This window comes from Setaria italica, chromosome VII (genome assembly GCF_000263155.2).
Source record: "Setaria italica strain Yugu1 chromosome VII, Setaria_italica_v2.0, whole genome shotgun sequence".
In the NCBI taxonomy this organism is placed as follows: Eukaryota; Viridiplantae; Streptophyta; class Magnoliopsida; order Poales; family Poaceae; genus Setaria; species Setaria italica.
This window is the reverse complement of record NC_028456.1, coordinates 30,043,055-30,063,277: the sequence shown is the minus strand read 5'-3', so window position 1 is coordinate 30,063,277 and position 20,223 is coordinate 30,043,055. Positions and strand designations below refer to the sequence as shown.

General features: G+C 49.3%; 3 protein-coding genes across 3 annotated transcripts; all 3 read left to right on the top strand.

Moving 5' to 3' along the window:
• Positions 1-4,595: 4,595 nt before the first annotated feature.
• LOC101755080 (auxin-responsive protein SAUR71) lies at positions 4,596-5,461 on the top strand. The gene has a single exon (XM_004976762.2). The coding sequence runs from the start codon at positions 4,855-4,857 to the stop codon at positions 5,221-5,223; it is 369 nt and encodes a 122-aa protein (XP_004976819.1). The 5' UTR covers positions 4,596-4,854; the 3' UTR covers positions 5,224-5,461.
• A 7,552-nt stretch (positions 5,462-13,013) lies between these two features.
• Positions 13,014-15,839, top strand: LOC101754666 (multiple organellar RNA editing factor 3, mitochondrial). Its single transcript, XM_004976761.3, has 4 exons — positions 13,014-13,485; positions 15,029-15,126; positions 15,221-15,286; positions 15,445-15,839. The coding sequence occupies exons 1-4, from the start codon at positions 13,130-13,132 to the stop codon at positions 15,684-15,686; spliced, it is 762 nt and encodes a 253-aa protein (XP_004976818.1). The 5' UTR covers positions 13,014-13,129; the 3' UTR covers positions 15,687-15,839.
• A 39-nt stretch (positions 15,840-15,878) lies between these two features.
• On the top strand, positions 15,879-16,919 carry LOC111257857. Its single transcript, XM_022828080.1, has 3 exons — positions 15,879-15,989; positions 16,089-16,401; positions 16,542-16,919. The coding sequence occupies exons 2-3, from the start codon at positions 16,353-16,355 to the stop codon at positions 16,733-16,735; spliced, it is 243 nt and encodes an 80-aa protein (XP_022683815.1). The 5' UTR covers positions 15,879-15,989; positions 16,089-16,352; the 3' UTR covers positions 16,736-16,919.
• The last annotated feature ends 3,304 nt before the right edge of the window (positions 16,920-20,223 follow it).

Below are 20,223 nucleotides of genomic sequence, written 5' to 3'. Positions count from 1 at the left end.
GCCTTTTGATTCAAACAGCACGCCTGGAAATTTCACCTCGTGTTACAAATGGGGTGGCAACTGTCAAGCACAGAACCTTCATCTGACGAGAGCAGACGACTTTCTGAATCTGTCTACTCTATTCAGCGAGCAGGAATGATTATGCTTGTCTTCCCGAATGCTGGCGACCGGATTCACTCCGCATTCCCCTTTTCGATTCAAACTTTCACGCCGACGCCGAGATCTTGAGTGCCGATCCTTTCCAAACCCCAGCAACGAGACCGAATAAAGCAAGTAATTTCACCACAACTCTGAAATCTTGAGTGTTAAGCCACAACCTGCAGGTTCGACCCTCTCCCTGATTTCTAGTACACCCCTGCATTCTGACTGAAACTGTATTCTCGATTCAACCTGCAGTTTCCCTCCTCCTGTTTCCGAATGTCCCCCCCTCCCCTGCCGGGTTCAATGATCGAATCCAAAATCTCCTTTTGAATCAACCAGCAGGTCTGGAAATTTTCACCTCGAGATTAAAAACAAAAAAACAAGGCGTCAAGCAAGATCTTGAATGTGACGAGAGCGATGGAAGATGTACATGGACCGCGAAAACCGACCAAAACCAGGGAAAACTCTCTCTCGTCTCGTGTTTCGAGTAAACCTGTTTCTCCCAAACGGGACTGAGAGAGGAATCTGGAGAGAGGACTCTGAAACGGACAGGCAGTCTCGATCGGTAGCTGGCCAGGTGCGACCACTGCTACACACGCAGCTGGCGAGATCGAGCTAGCTGAGGCTGCGCCGGCCGTCTCAGGAGTGTCCCTATCAACCCCTTTGAAATCCGTGGCAGCGCAGGCCGGGATGATTGACTTGAATGCGCGCGGGGGGCTTAGCGTGCGGACCGTCGAGCTTGAAAGGGTTGACCTTGACCCCCCGTGTCAGCAACAGGTGCATGCATGCGTGAATGAAAGCTCTCGAACAGGAAGACGACGACGGCTTGAAAACAGTGGCGTTGAAACACAAGCGCAAGTGGAGAGTGCGTGCTGTACTGTGTAGCGTGAGATAGGCGCTGTTTCTCTTCTTTTCTTCCCTTCTTACTTGCTCCTATGTTGATAGAAATTTGTGCTTATCAGACGTTCAGATGCGACGTTTTCTTGTTCAGGCCGAGCAATAATGAATGGCCCAAGCCCAGCTACTGTCTCTCTGGTGGATTGGGTTGAGCCCATGCGATCCATGTTAGAACCTGGTGGCCGACCTCTAACCAACCGGTGGCCATGCAAGCGCCCATCCCTTTTCCCCGGGCGAAGCGAACACCGCGGCCCGCATCATCATCCCTCTCGCGCCTTCCTCGTTGCCGGCCCACACGGCCTCTGCGTTCCCGTACGGACGGGCGCGCGCACGGAATCCCGGGGTCAGCTTTTACCTTACCTTTAGCTTAGCTTTTGTCTGGCATGCCGTCGCCATCTCCTGTAACAGCTTGTGTGTGTCCGTGGATCCGTGCGTACGGCCAGGGCTCGTTTCGTGTACGGAATCGCCTTGATTTGCTGGTCGTGAGCTGTCGTCGATCGAGATTCCCCGGGCCTGCCCCTGTGGGGTTTGAAGATGATCGGTTTGGTTTGTCAGGAAGGAGTATGGTATTCGGTTAGCGGTGCTGATTATTGGTGAAATCATTAGGTGCTCTGCGGTCCCGCCGGCGCCCAGGGGAAAACTAGCTTTAGCCTGTCCAAGTTCAGGGTGTCATGTCACATTGCCTGTTTGTTTTCTGCCTGCTGGTGAGCGGGCTCGTCTATGCGCAATGTGTGGTGGGTACAACCACAGCGTGTTCGAAACGTTTGGCGTTCACGCACAACAAAATGCTGCTGGCTACCTAGCTCTTGGCCTCTTCCAGATGGACTGACCTGTGGTGCGGGCTCGGCGAGTACGGCAATGGGCCCACGAGTGGTGCGGATCGATGGATACGGATTCTCCCTCCGTGTTTCAACAGTGCACGATGGAGCTATCATCCACTTCGTTGTCTCCTGACTTTTGGCTGGATTGGTACCGGATCCATCGCTGAATATCTGGTGTGCTTCTCTGACCTGTATTATCCGCTTCGTGGACATCTTGTGAAGGTATATAACTTTTTATTATTTACTTCGATGTATACGTCATGTCTAAATACATAGCAAAATTATATATCTATAAAAACTTTTACAATTTAAAACGCTAGGTACAGGATAACAAAACTTGTAAGTTTTTTTAAGAAAAAAAATGACCTTTATGAGATAATGTGGTACTTCTAACGAACCGCTACTAGGATGACAACCACACAACAATCTTACAAACGCTGTAGCTATAATGATCTGAGAAGCACTGTATAACGGTCGCTAATTCCCAATCTTTCAAGGGGGGACGCACTTAGTAATTCATGGAGAGAGCTGTTCTGGAAGTGTAGATTCACCAACTGCTTCAAGATTTGTTAAGAGGGTATTTGGCAACACTCCACTTTAGAAAAAACTGCTCCACTCTACCAACCCCACAAAATTTCCTATCGAACACGTTCAGCTCCAGCTAGGGTAGATCCACGTTTTCCCTTGGAGTACCTAAAAAAATACTCCAAAAATACAGTTTCAGATCTCATCATGAAGTTGGAGTTTATTTACCCACTGTTAGCACTCGTTACACAACTTCGGGGGCGCCGCGCGGCTCTGCTGCAGCTGGCCGGGCCGCGCAGCGTCGCACGCAGCTGGTGACAGAGGATGGCGGATCGGGGGAGAGAGATTTTGGCGGCGCGGCTTCCAATGGAGGTGCACCGCATGGCCAAGTGCCACCAGTGGCGAGGATGCGGGCGACGATGACACCATCTCCGTGTTTGCGGTAATGTTTCACTGATTCTCTTCTTAATTTTTCCATGTGTTAATTGCATCAATTTCACATTTTGGTGCCATGTACAGATTGCCCAAAAATTGCTGCGGTGATCGGTCATGTGGATTTGGGACAAAAGTCTACAATCATTTCGGTAAAATAGACTACCAGCGCAAGGAAGGGTGTCGGGGATAGATTCCCAGTACCCTCAAGAAAGGAAGAAGACAGACTTCTACTAGAACTTAAGGATAGATCCCTAGTACCCACAAGGAAGGAAGAAGAAGACTCCTACTAGGATTCATCTTTAATCCTACTAGAACTCGTACTATGTAATCCTACTAAGGCTCCTACCTTGTAACCGACTAGTAATCCTGCCCCCTGAGTATATAATGGAGGGCAGGGGTACCTAGATCGGGGGCTCAAAATCATCATCAATAGCTAACAATTAGGCTACACAACACCCAAGCGCAGGGTGCAAGATACAAACACACCAAACAAGGCGTAGGGTATTACGCTACTCTAGCGGCTCGAATCTGTATAAATCCGTGTCCTGTGTCATCACTTTTACCTTCAAGTTCGGTACCACCTCTCGGTAGGTTGCCGGGTATAAAACACCGACAAAGGGGACAGGGGAGAAAAGAGAAGAGAATGACACGTGGATCTATTAACAACAAGTCCTCATGTTTCTGGAGCTAGAACACTGCAATCAGCCAAATACGTATAAACACCTCCATGTTTTCATGAAGTTAGTGAGGTGGAGCTGCAACAGGATGGAGTTGGTGAAGTGGAGTTGTTTTTTTGAAGTGGAGTGCTTACAAACACCCCCTAAATATTCATTGACATAGTGCTGCTGAAATAGTGTACGTGCTGTGCTAATAAATGTGAATAACATATGAACAAGGACTGCTCTAGAATCCGGAGCTCCTCCCTCTCTCTGTCGCACACAAGCTTTTTAAACGGATTGGAAAAATACAGACCATTCAAAATGGTGAAAGACTGAAAAATCTATAATAAAACTGTGGAACAAAGACCCATCCAAAATTTTGAACTACGAGCCTCAACCAGATCAGTTTGCTTGTCCACATGAACCCCATCGAGAAGGAATTCCGCCCACCAAAGAAAAGCATCACCTCCCGGAACCAACAGGGACACGCTGACGTCGGCCATGGGCCCTGTCGGCAACGCTTTCCACGCCCCCATGTCTGTACTTGCCGCGAGCTCCACATTCACTTCACGCACCCCGCTGCCCCTGCCACCCTTTCCGCACTGGCATTGCCGCTTGACGAGGGGGAGGCGCCAGAAAGGACGGAAAGCGACGGGTAACGTACGGCCGCAAGGCCCCACGTGCCGTACCACCGCCCCCTCCTTCCGTGGTTACGGAACCGTACAGCGGCCGCGTACGGAAGTCCCCCCTCCCCAACAGCGACGGGCCCGGAGCGGGGCCGGCCTCACATGCCGTCGCACTCGCGGGACGGCGACCGCGACGCGGACGCCACCGTTCCGGCGACGGCAACGCCCTAACCGTCTCGCCGTGTCGCTGCTCTGTGGCGCCTGGCTCGACCGCGAGTGCCCATGTGAGACGCGGTGCACGACACGTGTGCTTGCTCGCGGCGGCGTGTGGGCCGACGGGCACACCGCCACACGACGCCGCCGTGCGCAGCCCGGCACACCCGATCCCACTCGCTCACTGAACAGTGAACACCCCCACTCGGGCACACTCTCTCCCCTCACGCCTCGGGTACTCGCCGTGGTCCTCCTATTCGTGCACTCCCCGCTCCCGTCCCACCTCCACGTGGGGCCACGGGCACGCCTGCTCCACCTGCCGGCGCCACCGCCCCGGCGTCCGCGTGCAGCGCCAGGCTATATAGCAACGCCTGCACAGGCGCACGCCCACCCGCCGTCCTTCCCTGCTCCTGCGTCCTGCTCCGGCACTGCAGCCTCGCCCTCGCCCTCGCCCCCCGCCTCGATCTCCACCATCACAGCGCACCCGTGAGGTTCCGGCCGTGGGCTAGCAGCGACCGGCGAGCCGCGGCCTGGCCCATGACGATGAAGGGGTTACTCCGGTGCGTGTCGACGGGGGCGTGCAGGGTGGCGCCGGGCGCCGTGGCGGAGCCGTCGCCGTCGTGGCACGGGGCGGGCGGGGGGAAGGTGCCGGCGGGGCACGTGCCGGTGGAGGTCGGCGCGGAGGGGGAGGAGACGGAGCGCTTCGTCGTCCCCGCCGAGCTGCTGTGCCGCCCGCCCATCGCCGAGCTGCTCCGCCGCGCCGCGCAGGAGTACGGCTACGCGCGCCGGGGCCCGCTGCGCATCCCCTGCCCCGCCGCGGCGTTCCGCCGCCTCCTCGGCGCGCTCGCCGGCGCCGGCGCCGCCGATGCCGGGCTCGCGCTCGCGTACTTCACCGTCGTCGTCTGAGATCCTCCTAGCGTAGCGGTTTCGATCGATTCCCCTTGAAGCGTGGCTGTGCAGGCGTGCGTTGTGTGCTGTTCGCTGTTCTTGCTCCTCTAGAGATTCCATTTGTTTCTTCTTCTTCCTTTGCTTTTCTTCTCTCCTTTTTTTTTTGTGTAATAACATGTTTGTAAATATGTAAATCCAGATCGATGAGATGTTCATTCGGTATATTTGCAGCATAAATCTTCGCCCTTTCCCCTTCATCTTGGAGTGGTCTCCTTTCATCTAGAGGCTTGTGATTGTGAGATGAGGGATTCACTCGATCTGCTACTCTGAAAGTCTTTGATTTGATTTGATTATCTTTTTTTTTCCTGTCAGCTGCTGATTTTTTGGCTCGAAGGCTTCAGATCAGATGAACAAAAAGTCAGCAGCAATGCAAATTTTCCCGATATTTGTGGACCAACATAAATCTTCAGTCTCCGGTCACCTGATAAAAAAAAAGTACAAACGGGTCGTTCTATACTTTTAACCAGATCGCCAATCTTTTTTTTCCCTATGATATTTGACTCCTTTGGGAAGATATTTTCAGCTACTGCTTTCAATTCGGCACACTTGCTGCCATGTTGCTCTTGCTCCCCACTACTTCCTTAGGACGAAATAAAGAGCAGACGCATATAGGGATGTTTGGATACGAGGTGCTAAACTTTAGAAGGATCCGGTTCGGATCCTAATTAGGAGGATTAAACATGAGCTAATTACAAAACTAATTGTATAGATGAAAGCTAATTAATCCATTATTAGCAAATGGTTACTGTGGCACCATATTGTCAAATCATTGACTAATTAGGCTTAAAGATTCGTCTCGCGAATTAGACTCCATCTGTGCAATTAGTTTTATAATTAGACTATGTTTAATACTTCTAATTAATATCGAAACATCCGATGCGACAGGTGTTAAAGTTCACAAATACCTCTGCCTCTTTCTCCTCCTGGTACACAAAATTCGATGCTTTTCGGGGAGGAGAAAACAAACGACGCTCCATTGCCAAATTCAGAGAACAGAATTGCAAGTGGTCCGTTCATTTCTGCACATACAAAATTCCCAAAAGCGAGGGAGAGAGAATAACGGGACTAAAGCAGCGAGCAAGAGCTAGCGTGTGGAGGTGAAGAGCTTGGAATGGAATCTGAAGAAGAAAAATGGAGGACACTTAGCCCTCGTCGCTGCCGCTGATCATCAGTAATCAAACAGCAACTGATCGTACGCTTTGTTTTTGTGGCAATCTTATACAGGCGTGCTTGAGATGGAATCGAGCGCGGATATGTATGAACAGGCTGAACAGCCGTCTTGAGCGGAGAGCCATCCAAAGTGGAAAGGGGTAGCTGCTAATTCGGAATTCCGGGTGGATGGAGCACGATAACAAACCGGCACCTTGAATTGATCCCCTTTTTCGTGTTTTCTGACGAAACGGCTTCTTTTTTTGGGGATAAAGACGGACACTTGTTCGTTTTCGGCAAGCGACAGGTTTTGCGATGCCCCGGGACAGCTTTGCTGAAAGGCTGTTGTTTTGGCGAAAGGCATGGACAAGTAGAACAACGTATCCGTGCAGGTTTATCCGTCCGGAGCAGTCGCCCAGCAGGCAGCAGTACTCGTAACACAGTTGTCACTGCATGATCGATGGGGATGACAGCCTTGGAAGCTGCTTGTTGCAAACGGGTGAAAATGACAGACAGAAACTGAATACTGCTGCATGCGCTTGGTTGAACAAACCAGCCAGGATCATCGACCATCGCAAGATACAGACTTAACATGTGAAGCTTCCTGGCTTGGCTTGATGCTGAGGAGGATGTGCTTGATTGAGCATCAGAATGATGCTCACCAGCTCGCAGGTTAGCTTGAGATCAACCTGATCATTGCACTACACATCGACAGGCCTGCCAGTGTCAGGATGAGGAACTCAGGATGGTTCAGCTGGCCTGCGATTACTCGCTTGCCAAAGTGTTATATGGACAGTTATGTAACAAAAAAGGTTGAATATCTATTTTAGTTGCTAAGAAGAAGAGATGTTCTAATCACTGTACTGATAGTTTTCATTTCAGTCGCTAGCTAGGCAAAGCTAAGTTTCAGAACACTCAGGTGACTGGCAGAGGTAGCACTGAATTTCGGAAGCTGGAGGGTGGTGTTGGTGTGGATAAGCACCCAACGATGGCTACTCTGGTGCCTGGCCAGCAATCTCCGAAGAAGCCATCTTACACAGCAAATCCTTTACGATTCTAAAGTTGTTTTGTATTTCTGGGTCCTCAACAAAGCCAACTGAGATTCATCAGAAAATAAGGGGATCATCTTACACACCTGCGTTCAGGCACAGCAGCGTCGGCGCGCCGCTGCGGCCACCTTGGCACCTTCACCGCGTTCGCCGCCTGCCCGGCCACGGCCATCTCTGACTATGGCGCCTTCGCGGCCATTGGCGGCGATCGACGGGATGGTCGGTCACGGCCTGGCTGGCGCGGCGCCCGGACACACGACCACCAAAGGAAAGCCCACAAGGCCGAAAGCCCAAAGTTGGCCAACCTTTTGTCAGCAAATGTCCGATGTACGAAAATGACAGGACAAACCACGCGACACATTCGACGCATATCGGGGTTGCGCCGCTTCCGAAAGCAAACGGTTTGTTTTATCTTTTGGTTTTTGATCAGAAACCCAAAGCCAGAGCTAGATCAATCGGAGCCCTGTGACCAAATTTTGAGTCGAAGAGGTCTGGTAAAAGATTAAACAAAGGGGGTCAAATAAAACTTTTTCTATGCGGTTTCATATGAAATCCCTCTATCTGTACCACCGAAGTCATCTCTAAAGTGGCACTACCACAGTAGCAACAGATACATAGGGCGTTTAAAATATATAAACTGTTTTCGAATTTTTTTTGTCCAAATAACGAGACAAAGAAGAACGGAGAGATGATAGTTTGAAGAAGTACGAGAAGTTGAGGAAAGGGCAAAAGGAAAGGAGGCTTAAAAAAAGGAAAAAATTAAATTACTTTCTTCGAGTATAGCGAAAGTTCAAATTACCCCTAACCTATAGGCGTTGTCTATGGAGGTTTGTTGTTTCATGCCTTCTTCTTCCTCCTTACTCTTCACGGGTGAGGATGGCACCGGTGGTTGGATGTTTTTGTGGTTCAGTGAGTGTCCTCCCCCGACGCCTCTGCTTTGTCAACGCGCTCTTGTTGTTGGTGGTAGAAAATTAAATGCCGGGTGGTGTTTCCACTGCTTCTGCCATTCCCCTTCAAGCATTCCTCCCCTTGGACAATGTTGGATGATGGTACGTGAAGTCTAGATGTGTTGTAGATGTCCCCATCAGCTTCAAGGGAGATCGTCGTCTCCGGTGATCGGTGAGCTTTGGCTTGCACGTCCTTTGCCACCTTTAGTCCCCATTCCGTTGGGTCACTCAAATGGAGGGCAGCAACAGGGCGGCGTAGCTACAAGAGGTGATGCAGTATGCAACGGCCAAGGTGTAATCGGCAAGTATGTTGTTCGGTGGTGACACAAACGACAATCGATGGTTGTCTTCAATTGTGTCATGTTTGTCTTTGAAGTGTTTGTGAGCCCTGTTTTGGTGTTGTACCATGTTGTTCTTTCTCTTTTCTGAGGTTGTACTCTTCTAGCCGTTTAGTGGACCAATTCTTTGTAAGGTGCCTTGCACCGAAACCGTTACTGACTAGCCTAACATTTGTGGTTTAATGAAATTCAGGTGGGGACTTTTCGTCCCCCTATGATTGGTGAGCGCAAGGAACCTTTGATACGCTCCCTGGACTACCGCTGCGTGAGGCAGTTTTGTCTCCGGCGGCTCTTCGCCTTCCTCTGGTTCAACAACTACGACGGCGTCTTCGAATCATACGACCCCTAAACATCTCTTGTGCATCTTTGTTGAGATCATTCCCCTTGTTATTTCTCCCTGAGATGATACACGATTTGTGGATTTCCGTTCGTTAGAGTTTCTCCTTCCTTCCCTTTTTTTTTTCCCTTCTGGAGGCACACTCATGGCCAATCGTTTGGAATTCCCAAAAATTTTCTCTTTCTTTCCTTCGTTTTGATGCAATGTTGACAATGTTGACGTGTGGATTCTCTTGTAGGCTGTCCAAGGAAATGACGGTATTCTTCCGGGTGGAGCATCTGCAGCATGTGGTGCGGCTGGGCATGTGGTCAGGCGCCATGAATTACGTGTTCGGCTTCGTCCCGGTCTTCTATCGCTACCTCAACAAAATCACCGCATACAGACCGACTAACCCCTCCACCTTTGCTGCATTCGATCCGTATAGCCGTCATGAGGTCCGCTGCCAAGGAGGCGTCAACCCCGATGGCATCAAACTCGCTCAGATCATCCGATCTGTGTGTTCCAAGGAAGCCTGGTCTCTGGCCCACAACCTACGTTTTAAGCTTTCTGCTTGATACACTATTTTTCTATCTAGCTCACACTCCATACACTTCATGATGAAGGCATGGAGCCTAACATTGGGCATCTTTACATATGGGCTCCATTAACTGGCCACTTGTAAGGCTCAAGGCAGCGGAGGTCATCGTGGACTTGGTTGCTTAGATTTTAGAGTTCCATGAGGCTCAAGGCATGGAGCCTAACATTGGGCATCTTTACATTCTTTTGTTTTCGCTGCCTCTACTAATCTATGCTCATTGGCTTTTGTAGTTCTTTGGTTATGAGACTTTCTCTTCAGTTTACAAGACAAGCACTGATCTATGAGAATGCTGAAAGATATATAAATTACATCGTTCTAACCAAAAATAGCATAGTAGGGGTAATGATAATGAAGATTACATAGATTTTTGAATTTTTCTAAATTTGCGCGGTTCCTCATTGTGTTCCTTGCCAGATCTGGCTGGATAATGTACTAGACAAAAATATGCAATTTTCGCACAAATTGCTACTTCTCTAAAAATACACCTTGTGCAAATACCTTTCACAAATCGGTATTTTCAAAATTAAAAGCATTTATAATATTGGTGGTTGGTTCACTTTGAGTTATGACCGTCAAAATTCTATTTGAAGGGCAAACAAATTTGTGTTATCTTTAGATGAAACTTTGGTAGTTGGTAAGAAAAAGAAGATTGAAGATTACGCTTGAGTATAAATTCTCATGGTCAAGGTAGGATATATAACATCACGATTTAATATTTATTTTATCTTATATTTATTGTTTCTATTCATTTCTTATGGCTCCTAGCTATAAGATTTAATTTTGTTACTGTCAGTTGTTTGCACTTGCAATCTAGGCTCTTTGTCTACTGGCTAACTGTAGTTTCTTGATGCTAGTAATTATTGTTTGCCATTTTCTGTCTAAAAGTAATTACTGAATGCTTGTAGGCATTGCAGGTGCTCCAGTTGCCCCAAGTCCTAAAGAAAAACATGGGAGCACATCTGCTATTGCAATATTGGTTGGGGAGGATAGAATCAACTATATTGCTTGGTGTTGAAATATACAATGCATACTTGAAACATTCTATAAGGTTGTGAAAATCACAATAGACTAATTTTGCCATGCATAAGGATAAGATCATGGTAAGGTAAGAAGGTTCTAGAAGAACAAAGAGTATGCATGAACCATGGTAGCCATGCTCCATGGTGAGTTATAGAATTTTCTAGAACTAGATATTTACATGGTTGGATAAGAATAATGAAAATTCTAGAGTTAGATATTTGTGTAGGAAGAGTGTGGAATCTGCCACATGACAACATTCTTTTGGTCATGTACTCCTATAAATAAGGTACCCTCCACCCTACGGTAATCATGCCAAGTAGAGGCCATTTGAAGAATGGCTAGGTAGTCACCATGAAGAGTGATATACCAAGATAGGCATGGTATAAGAGATCTCAAGTAGGAGATGGCAAGGTAGTCATAGAAAGTAGGAGATGGCAAGGTAGTCATAGAGTGTAGTGGTGTCATAGTAGGATGGCACATTTGATGCAGTACGTGCATGCACCTGCTGAAAGCAAAAGTTTTTTGAACACAAAAGGAAAAAAAATGTAAATCTACCTTCAGTGTAAGAACTCTCAGCGGTGTGTTCATTACTAGCACTGACCACCCGGCGTCTTCCAGCTTGCAAACATTTGTCTGAAGAAGTCACAAGCTCATCAATTGCTGTGTGTATATATAGCCAAAATATGGAACCGTGCAAGCTGCTCTAAAAGCTTGCGGCATGCACAATGGAAATGTCATTGACATAAATAAGTGCGTAAATTATTGGTTCCTAAAAATATATTCACTAACTACTTCTACACAACAATACATTGATGCATGGACAAGAAAGTTAGGAACGAGCAGATGGGTTTTACCAATCAGTGCCGCCAGCTGGGTCATTGTTAATGGCTCAAGCGGCAAACCTAACATTGAAAACATGCTTATTAAGTAACATGAATCCGTAAGAAGTGTGAAGACCGACTACTTTCAATTTGGTGTTTAGGTGTTCCTAAAGCAACCTGTCCCCTAGCATGAAGAATGCAGTCTGCAGAATAATAGAACATAATGTGTGACGGCCAAAAATCAGAAACAGGTACTAGCATCTTTGATTGTATATCTGCAGGCATAGTGTGTACCTCTTCTTGGAAAGAAATGACTGGGCAAGAGCATCTGCTGGCATCCGGACTAAGCTCTTCTTCTGAAGCCCTCTATAGCCCCTTGAATTGATAAGATGATGAAAGAAGTCAATACTACCAGCTACAAGAGCACAGAGCACTGGACTGGAATTTGGGAGCCATTGATAAGTTGTAGGAATTTGACATGCCTTAGCCTGACGGGGAGCACATTGGCCGGCTTGCCTGGGCATTGTGGTAGTCGGCACATCTCATTGAACTCTGGAATCTAAGCTACCAAAAGATCCACAACCTCCGCTGCATTGATCCTTATGAGTGGCCCGTCAATGGATCCGCCCCTGATTTTTGGTATTGCCCAGTGCTATACGCTTCATCACCTCGGAAATAGAAATAAAAACAAAATGCGCCAAGAACAGATCGAGCGAGGTTAAAGGTGGAGGTCAGACCTGGCTTGCTCGGAGCGCAGGGATGAGATGATCTCAGCGAGCTTGACGGCACCGGGATTGGCGCGGCCATAGAGGCTGATCTGCACGGGGTTGTACGGATTGTATTCGAATGATGTGGTGTCTTCCTTGTCGACGACGTGGGAGACGAAGCGCATGAACTTGACAAGGAATCTGACGCTGCGGGGCTGAAGCATGGGCGGCGCGAAGCTGCGCACGTATTCGACGGCGTCGGACGACAGGCCCCGCCGCACCAGACGCTGCAGATGCTATGGGCGGAAGAGAACCGCCGTCTCCTCGGACAGCCTGCGCCAGAAGCCGTACGCCATCAAATCAAAGGCAACGAAACGAACCATTCATTCTCCAAAAAGAAAGAAAGAACGAACCAAGAACTCTAATGAACGGCACGCCACGAGTTCATGGTGCCGTGATCTCAGGTAGAAGAAACATAAAACAGCACGCATTGGTTCGTCGTAGCAGCGGGGAACGCAAGACTTGCAGAGCGGCCGTACGCTTGGAAGGCGCCGTCGTAGCGGTAGCGCCGGAGGTAGGCAAGGAGCCGCCGGAGACGAAACCGCTCCACGCAGTCGTAGTACAGGGAACGTACCAAACGACGCTTGCGCTCACCGGAGCCGGAGCGCGCCATCGTTCACGCCGATCGGCGATAGCTGGATCGCCGAGGTCAAACGCGCGAGACTGCTTGGGAAGGGAAAGGCCGGGCCGAAACCGTTTTGTTGGCCCAGTACATACCATTCCATCCAGCCCACTAATATTGCATTGTTGTCCATTCGGCCATTCCGCATCCCTCTCTCCCTCCGCCGCCGCCTCCCAGCGCCGCCCCTCACCGCCGTCTCCACCGTCGTTTCCCACCGAGTCCCTTGAAGCCCCAGCCATGGCGGCCGCATCGGCCACCCGCCGCGGCCTCACCGCTCTCCTCCTCTCCTCCTCTCGCGCGCTGCCCCGCCGCCTTGGCCCCCTCGCCGCCGCAGCTGCCTCAGCCCACCTCACCCCGTGGGCGATGCTTGCGTCGCGCGGGGCCAAGACCGCGTCGTCTGGGGGGTCCGGGTACTCGCCGCTCAACGATCCGTCGCCGAACTGGAGCAACCGCCCGCCCAAGGAGACGATCCTCCTCGACGGCTGCGACTACGAGCACTGGCTCATCGTCATGGAGTTCCCCACCGACCCCAAGCCGTCCGAGGAGGAGATGGTCGCGGCCTACGTCAAGACCCTCACCGCCGTCGTCGGGAGGTATGTGTGTGTGTATGGGCACTTAATGCATTTTGTTGGAGCAATCATGTTAGAACTAACTGAGCCCGTAAATATTCATTCTGTTTAATTGTGCAGTCGCGTCGAATTAACCGAATCCGTAAATATTCTTGTCTTCCATTATCTGATTGACATTAGGCTGGGAAATGCCCTGCTAGTCAAATGTTCTAGTGGTCAGTTACATTGTTAGTGAGCATGGACTTTCATCCATTTTGGCATGTAGAGATGCGTTGCCTAGTTTGTTTTAAATTTATCTGTCCTTAACCGTCATGATGTAAGGGTTTATGCCAGAAATCTTAAAGCAGTGTCTTACGCTTTGCTGTAAAAAGCATTCTCTTCATCTTTGGGCTTATTAGGCATATGGCCTTATCAGTTTGATGCCGCTTTGCCTACATTTCAGATATGCCTAGGCATGCCGGCTCATGTGCCTCTGACTACATTTCAGATGTCGTACTAGATGCCTAGACTATAGACCATTATCAATGCAGCTTCCATCTCCACTTGGTTGCAAGTTTTTCAACACTGTGCGGGTGATAAGTGTATAACCAGAAGCCTTCTTATATGTTGGTTTCCCTTCTTCAAAGTTCAATATACCGGTTGTGCTTTCATGCCCTAATGCTGATCCAGCGCTCGCAGCTCTTTGTTAGTTGTTGTCTGATTGTTGTTAATAGATCTTGTGTACAGGTGGTGACTGATACCCTGTTATCAGTTTATCTGGCATCGATATCCAGACTACTTGATATGTTAAGATTCACTGAATCTTTACTATAACAATTTATCCAGCAACTGTATCCAGAATATCGGACTCGTATTTAGTGTGTCACCACCTCTGGTATTTTGCATGATTCCATTGTAAGTAGTCAAGAACGGATATTTAGGATGTGCCTTATGAGCTTGAGTTACATATGAACCGTGTATATACTGTATTGGTATGCGGTTAGACTACCTTGCCCCTTGTGGCTCGTTAACCCTGTAATACATAGAGATGCATTCTAATTGAACGAAGCGTGCAGTGGCAAATTGTTTTGCTCTTCTCTAAGTTTTGCAATGCTTAGTTTTATGTTTGTAACTTAAGTTCCCTGTCAAACTTTCCAAATATTCTAACTCTGTTAGGACCCTTGTTTTGCTGGCCTGATAGCAGCTGATCTGCAACCTTGCAGCTGCAACACAGCCAAACACCCACTAGTTTGTGGTGCTTTGGTTCTTTTCAGCGAGATGCTGGATTGTGGGAGTGCAGCTTTGGTTCCTTTTAGGCTGTTTAACATGCATTCATGTCGATGTGTTTCTTCTTTAGTAAATTATGACTTGTTGTCATTTGCATGTTAAGAGATTATTTTTAGTGGTTACAAGAGTATATTCTGACTCCCTCTTTCTTTGTAATTCATGTATACTCTTTGTCAACACACTGCCATGGTCTGATAATAAGTCATAATCATGGAGCACAGTTGTACTCTGAAGATGCATATGTGTAGCCCCTTATATGTCGTACCAGAACCTAAATGCTGATTGTAGTCCTGTTGGGCAGTGAGGAGGAAGCAAAGAAGAAAATCTACTCGGTGTGCACCACAACATACACAGGATTTGGTGCATTGATTTCAGAGGAGTTATCATACAAAGTTAAAGGTGAAATTTCAACTGCTCTAATTTAAAGTAAAATTATTTTGGCACAATGAAGGTTAAGCTGAATTTAGTTTTTCTTATTCTGCTACTTTTGAAGGATTGCCCGGAGTTCTTTGGGTGTTACCTGATTCATACCTGGATGTTCCTAACAAGGATTACGGAGGTTGGTAATTGTTGTTTCTTAATTCCATTGGTCATTATGGATCCAGCCTGACTATTTACTCTCTTGCTGAAATTGATCTTACAAGTGAGGTGTCATCTTGTCCCAAATTGTAGGAGTCACTATTGTCTTGTACTAACATTAAGTTTACCACTTGGCAGGTGATCTGTTCGTAGATGGCAAGGTCATCCACAGACCTCAGTTCCGATTTACTGAGAGGCAGCAGGTAAGGAGTAGACCTCGTCCTCGCCACGACAGGCGACGGGATACTGTCCAAGTTGACCGAAGAGAAACGATGCAAAGAGGCCCTCCGACACAGCAGCAGAGGCCACCATTTCCTCAGGAGGCCGCTCAGCATCCGCAGCAACACTATGAAACCATGCCACCAGGAGTAGGAAAGTAACTAAAGTTAGAGTTAGGCTTGAAGCTGTCTTTGTTCATACAGTGAACCTCTGCCAGAACTTTTCGAGTGAAATCTCATAACTACACCAACCACTATTCTTGTAGCTTATATGACTGGAACAGGTACCTTAATGCCAGTAAACCCTTGTAGTCCCTTTTTCTTCTTGTTGTTTTTTTTCCTTTCCTGAGCCTTTTTTTTTGGGCAGTGTCTGGAGAGTTGAGAAATGTCGTTTGGTCTTGCCGTTCCTGGCCTCGTGCATAACAGTCTCCTCTCCTGGTGTTTGATCTTGCTGCACCTGCCCAGGTTTTTTTCGCTTTCTTGGGTTTACCGTGTGAAGTTGGCGTCATGAATGACCTCAAGTCCTCAGGTTTTTTTTCGCTTTCTTGGGTTTACCGTGTGAAGTTGGCGTGATGAGCGACCTAGTCCTCAACCCAACCCCAAGGATGAGATGATGCAACCGCCGACGTGAATATTGGAAATTCAACAAAATCAGTTTTGGTAAGAAAAATGTTACTGTGGAGGGGGCTAAACGCTCTCGGCTCGTTATATATAAGCCCATCGTTTGGAGCTGGAGGTAAGTGCGTGCGTGCAGTTTTATGTGTATTAGCGTGTGCGTAGTGTGATAGCCGTCGTCTCACGCCATATACAGCAGCAGCAGCAGCAGCAATGGGCTCCAACAATTTGTCCCTCACACTCGTCGTTGCCCTCTTCTCCGGTAGGAAATCACATGGCTACTCCAGCTCCTCTTCATCTTACGTCTTATGGCCGCTAGCTCCTAGGTAGCTAGAGAACCCTCCAAAATGCAATCTGATGGCATTTTTGTGTTTATGTTTCTTTTTGTGTATTCTGAATTAGGGCTCCTGATACTGGGGGCGGTCGTCGGCGAGGACGAATGCGGGTTCCTCTGCGAGGACGGGACGTACGTCACCTGCGCCAACTATCCCGGGCAGCAGTTCCCCGGCTGCAGCTGCGAGTGCGGGCCGTCGGACGGCCATGGCTGCGTCGTCTACGGCTCCGACGGCTCCGTCGCCACGGTGTGCCCAAGATGAACGACGATCCATGTATTCTGCTGTCCAGTCCAACTCAAAAACTGAAATAGTTTCGTGTGTTGAAACAGAAACAGTAGCCTTCTATCACGTATACTGTAATAAAGAGAACATGAGTTACTAGTTCTCTACTACGGAGTATACTATAGTAATGGAGTGCGTTCAACAGCTTATAATTTGTAAAAGGGGATTAACAGAGATGAAGAAAATGCAATGGGCATTCTGCTATCTTGGGCCACCTGTGGGAGGCTAGATGGGCTTAATAAATGGTAAATAAACTAAGGTGGGCTTCCTGTGCAACCGTCAAACTGTTTGCTTGGCCCAACTAGCATAACCCATGTACGTATTATTATTATGCCTCCCCCTCCCCCCGCTTCTCCCGTGAGGCGCATGCCACGCCCGCCGGGCCTTGCTCTGCGGCATGGCCTCTGTTGCCTCCCTCGCCCCTCCACCATCACCAACGCCGCCAGCACCGACGCGGATACGAATTCATCGCCGCTCTCGAGGCCTAGGGTGAATGCCGTGCCCGCGGGCTAGCACGAGCACGACGAGGCAGGCCTGCTGGGCCAATGTGTTAGCACGATCCGCCTAAGAAGGCAGCGGACCGTGCCTGGGCGCTTCTTCGACACGTGGACCGACATGACTCGACATGTTTACGTGCGGGCCTAAACGTGCTTGTGCCGGGCCGGGCCGGGCCGCCCGTTTGGCCATATAGCTGTGGGTGCGTGACGAGGATCATGCGCTTAATCTGGGCCGCCCAAGTCCGATTGGACGGCTCGTAGCTCCCAGGAAATACCGTCCACCGCTGAAACGACGCCGCCGCCGCTCCTTGCCCGAGCACCGCGGTGCTCCGGCCGTCCCATGCGACCCTCCCCGTCGCTCCGGCCATCTTGCACGTAATGAGGGTGGCCAAACAACGAGCGCCCTCCCCTTCATCTCGCAGGGCACGCCGGCTCTGCTTCACGCCGCAGCTCACCGCAGCTCTGCTGCGTTCCGGCCATACCCTGCGTCCGTCGCCGTCGTCTTTCCTTCTCGAGGTCACGTGTGGTTGCTCCGTCTTGGCATCAACCGAGGGCATCGAGGTTTCTGTGACTCATGCAGTTGGTGGCAGCTGGCAAGCTAGATGAACACGGCTGCGCTGGGCATGGCACGTGGCCAAGCTCACGCGGGAGAGTTCTGAATCTCCGACAAGTTGCTCGGCATTGCTGAGTATCTGTGACTGCAAACTGAGAACGGCTTTTGTGATGCTAATAATGTTTGGTGTTGCGCAACGAAGATTGAACGTACTATATCTCTAACTTCGGCGAAGTCAAGACACTGCAAAGTTGGAATAATGCTCGAGATGTCTTTTCATCAACAGTGAACATAAAAAATTACAACGGTGTGGAGTTCCCCTTTTATATACTCATTTGCCATCATTCAACTACTACATTCTCGAAATATACTTCGTATAGAGATCATTTAGAAGTCATGTTTCTCACGCCATCTGACAGCTCCGCGAATCATGCACTCACAGAGTTCCGCGAATCACATCTTGACCGCTTCCATGCGTTCACATCTTCCAGCCTCGCGCCCGGGACCACAGCCTTGCATCCGAGGTCAGCCTAGCTTCGGGAGCTCAGGCCACCTTGGCTTCGCGACCGAGGCTCCTGCAACTTCGCTCCTGGTACCTGCCAAGAAAAGGCATAGTCCTGCACAAGATAGCAGATAATTTGACACCTGAGGTTAGCTTCGAGAGTTAGAGGTCATGGCCCAGCGGTTTAAATAACAGTAAGTGCCACTTGGCTTCGGGCCGAAACTGGTTCGTCGCATCGCGTTCTCCGCCCGAGGCTAGAGGGTTTCACTCGAAGTAGAGCAGAGCATAGAGTTTTGCAGCAGACGTTAATTCGAACGACCTTGAGGTGACCGTCTTTTTGAACGATCCCCAACATTTGGCTTCACCACCCGAGCAGTAGATTCTGGAGCTCCGATATCCGCCTGATCAAATGGAAACACAAGACAGTTTAGAAGGGGCACAAGTACTGAAATGATCCACCAGGGTGCATCGTCCCTTGCACTCTGCAGGACAGCAAAATCGTTAGAGCCGAGATAAATGCACAGATGATTTCGCATCCTGCATTATATTAGCACAATGCAAACATTTCGATTGTTCGTAACTTATTTGTTTACCCATCACATTATTTAAAACCCATTTGGGAACCTTATCCTCTCCCCGCGCGGACGCGCCGCCGCCGCCGCTAGGCCATCACCGGAAGCCCGGTGGCCGTGAGGAAGGCGGCGGCGGGGATTCCGGCCGGGGTTGCGTGCGTGCGTCGCCGTGGGCAAGGCGGCGCGGTTCTGGCCTTGCCGCGGGACGGGTCCCGTGCTCGGATTTGCGGCCCCTTCCTAGCCCCGGCGGCAGCACGCAGCGCGGCGACGACCGAGTCTGGAGGCCTTCATCATCGAAGCCTCCATGCCCTTCTGCTGGGTGGCTCGCTGGGGCATGGTGGCTGTCGCCGGTGGTGGTGCTCGTGCGGCGCTTCTCAATTGTGCGCATCTTGTTGCAGATCGTTGATGTTGATAGCGGGCGGCAGGCTTGACCTTCCCGTGTTCTCCCTTCTCGCGGTGGTACGGTGGTCGACAGACTTCTTGCTACAACGATGATATGGTCGTGCAGGAGCTTCAGACGAAAGTCCTACCCGACTGTTATGACGGTGTCAGCAACGGCGGTACCATTTGGGCGTCGTTTCTCTCCCTTGAGGCGTTTGTTGTGGTACTTTTTGTAAGGTTTGTTGGTACCTTACTTCGGCTCGCTGGATGGGTGACGACGACATCTTCAATATCGTGTTCTCCTTAGAGGCGTTGCCTTGGAGGTCATTTGACCCAACATTCATTATCTTGACGGAGTCTGTTTCTATAATTTCTGAGCGACAAAGTTTGGCAGGATAAGTCCAACATCAAGTTTCTAAGCAGACGTGAGATGTGATAGATTGATACCGCATAAAGACAATGCAAGGATGAAACGTGGACGAAGAAGAAGATTGAAGCTTCGTCTTTCTTTGTCTTGGAGTTCTTTCTTGTGTTTTTTAGCTCCTCTTTCTTGAGAATTAGAGTCTTAAACACTTTTTTAGCCCTGTATATATCCACCATGTGGATACAGTAGGTTGGATTAAAAAAAATTATATTAGCAGTACTTAGCTCACTGCATGTTCCTTGGTGATCATAATGTGCCTGGACAAGTGACATCTGAAAGTCGTAGCAGCTGGCTTTTCTGTACCATTCTGAAGCCTTTACAACTGAACCCTGAGTTGCATCGCACAACCTTTCTGGCACCAGATGATTCTGTCAATCTGACGGTTTCAAATCTGGCATCAACATGTCCATCTACGGGCTGCATGCTCACTCCGATAATGCACTTCAAAGCCCCAGCTTATAGATTACTACTAGTACTGATATCAGTATTTAAGAAAAAACATTTACCGGAAATCAAATTCAACGAACACCTAACTGTT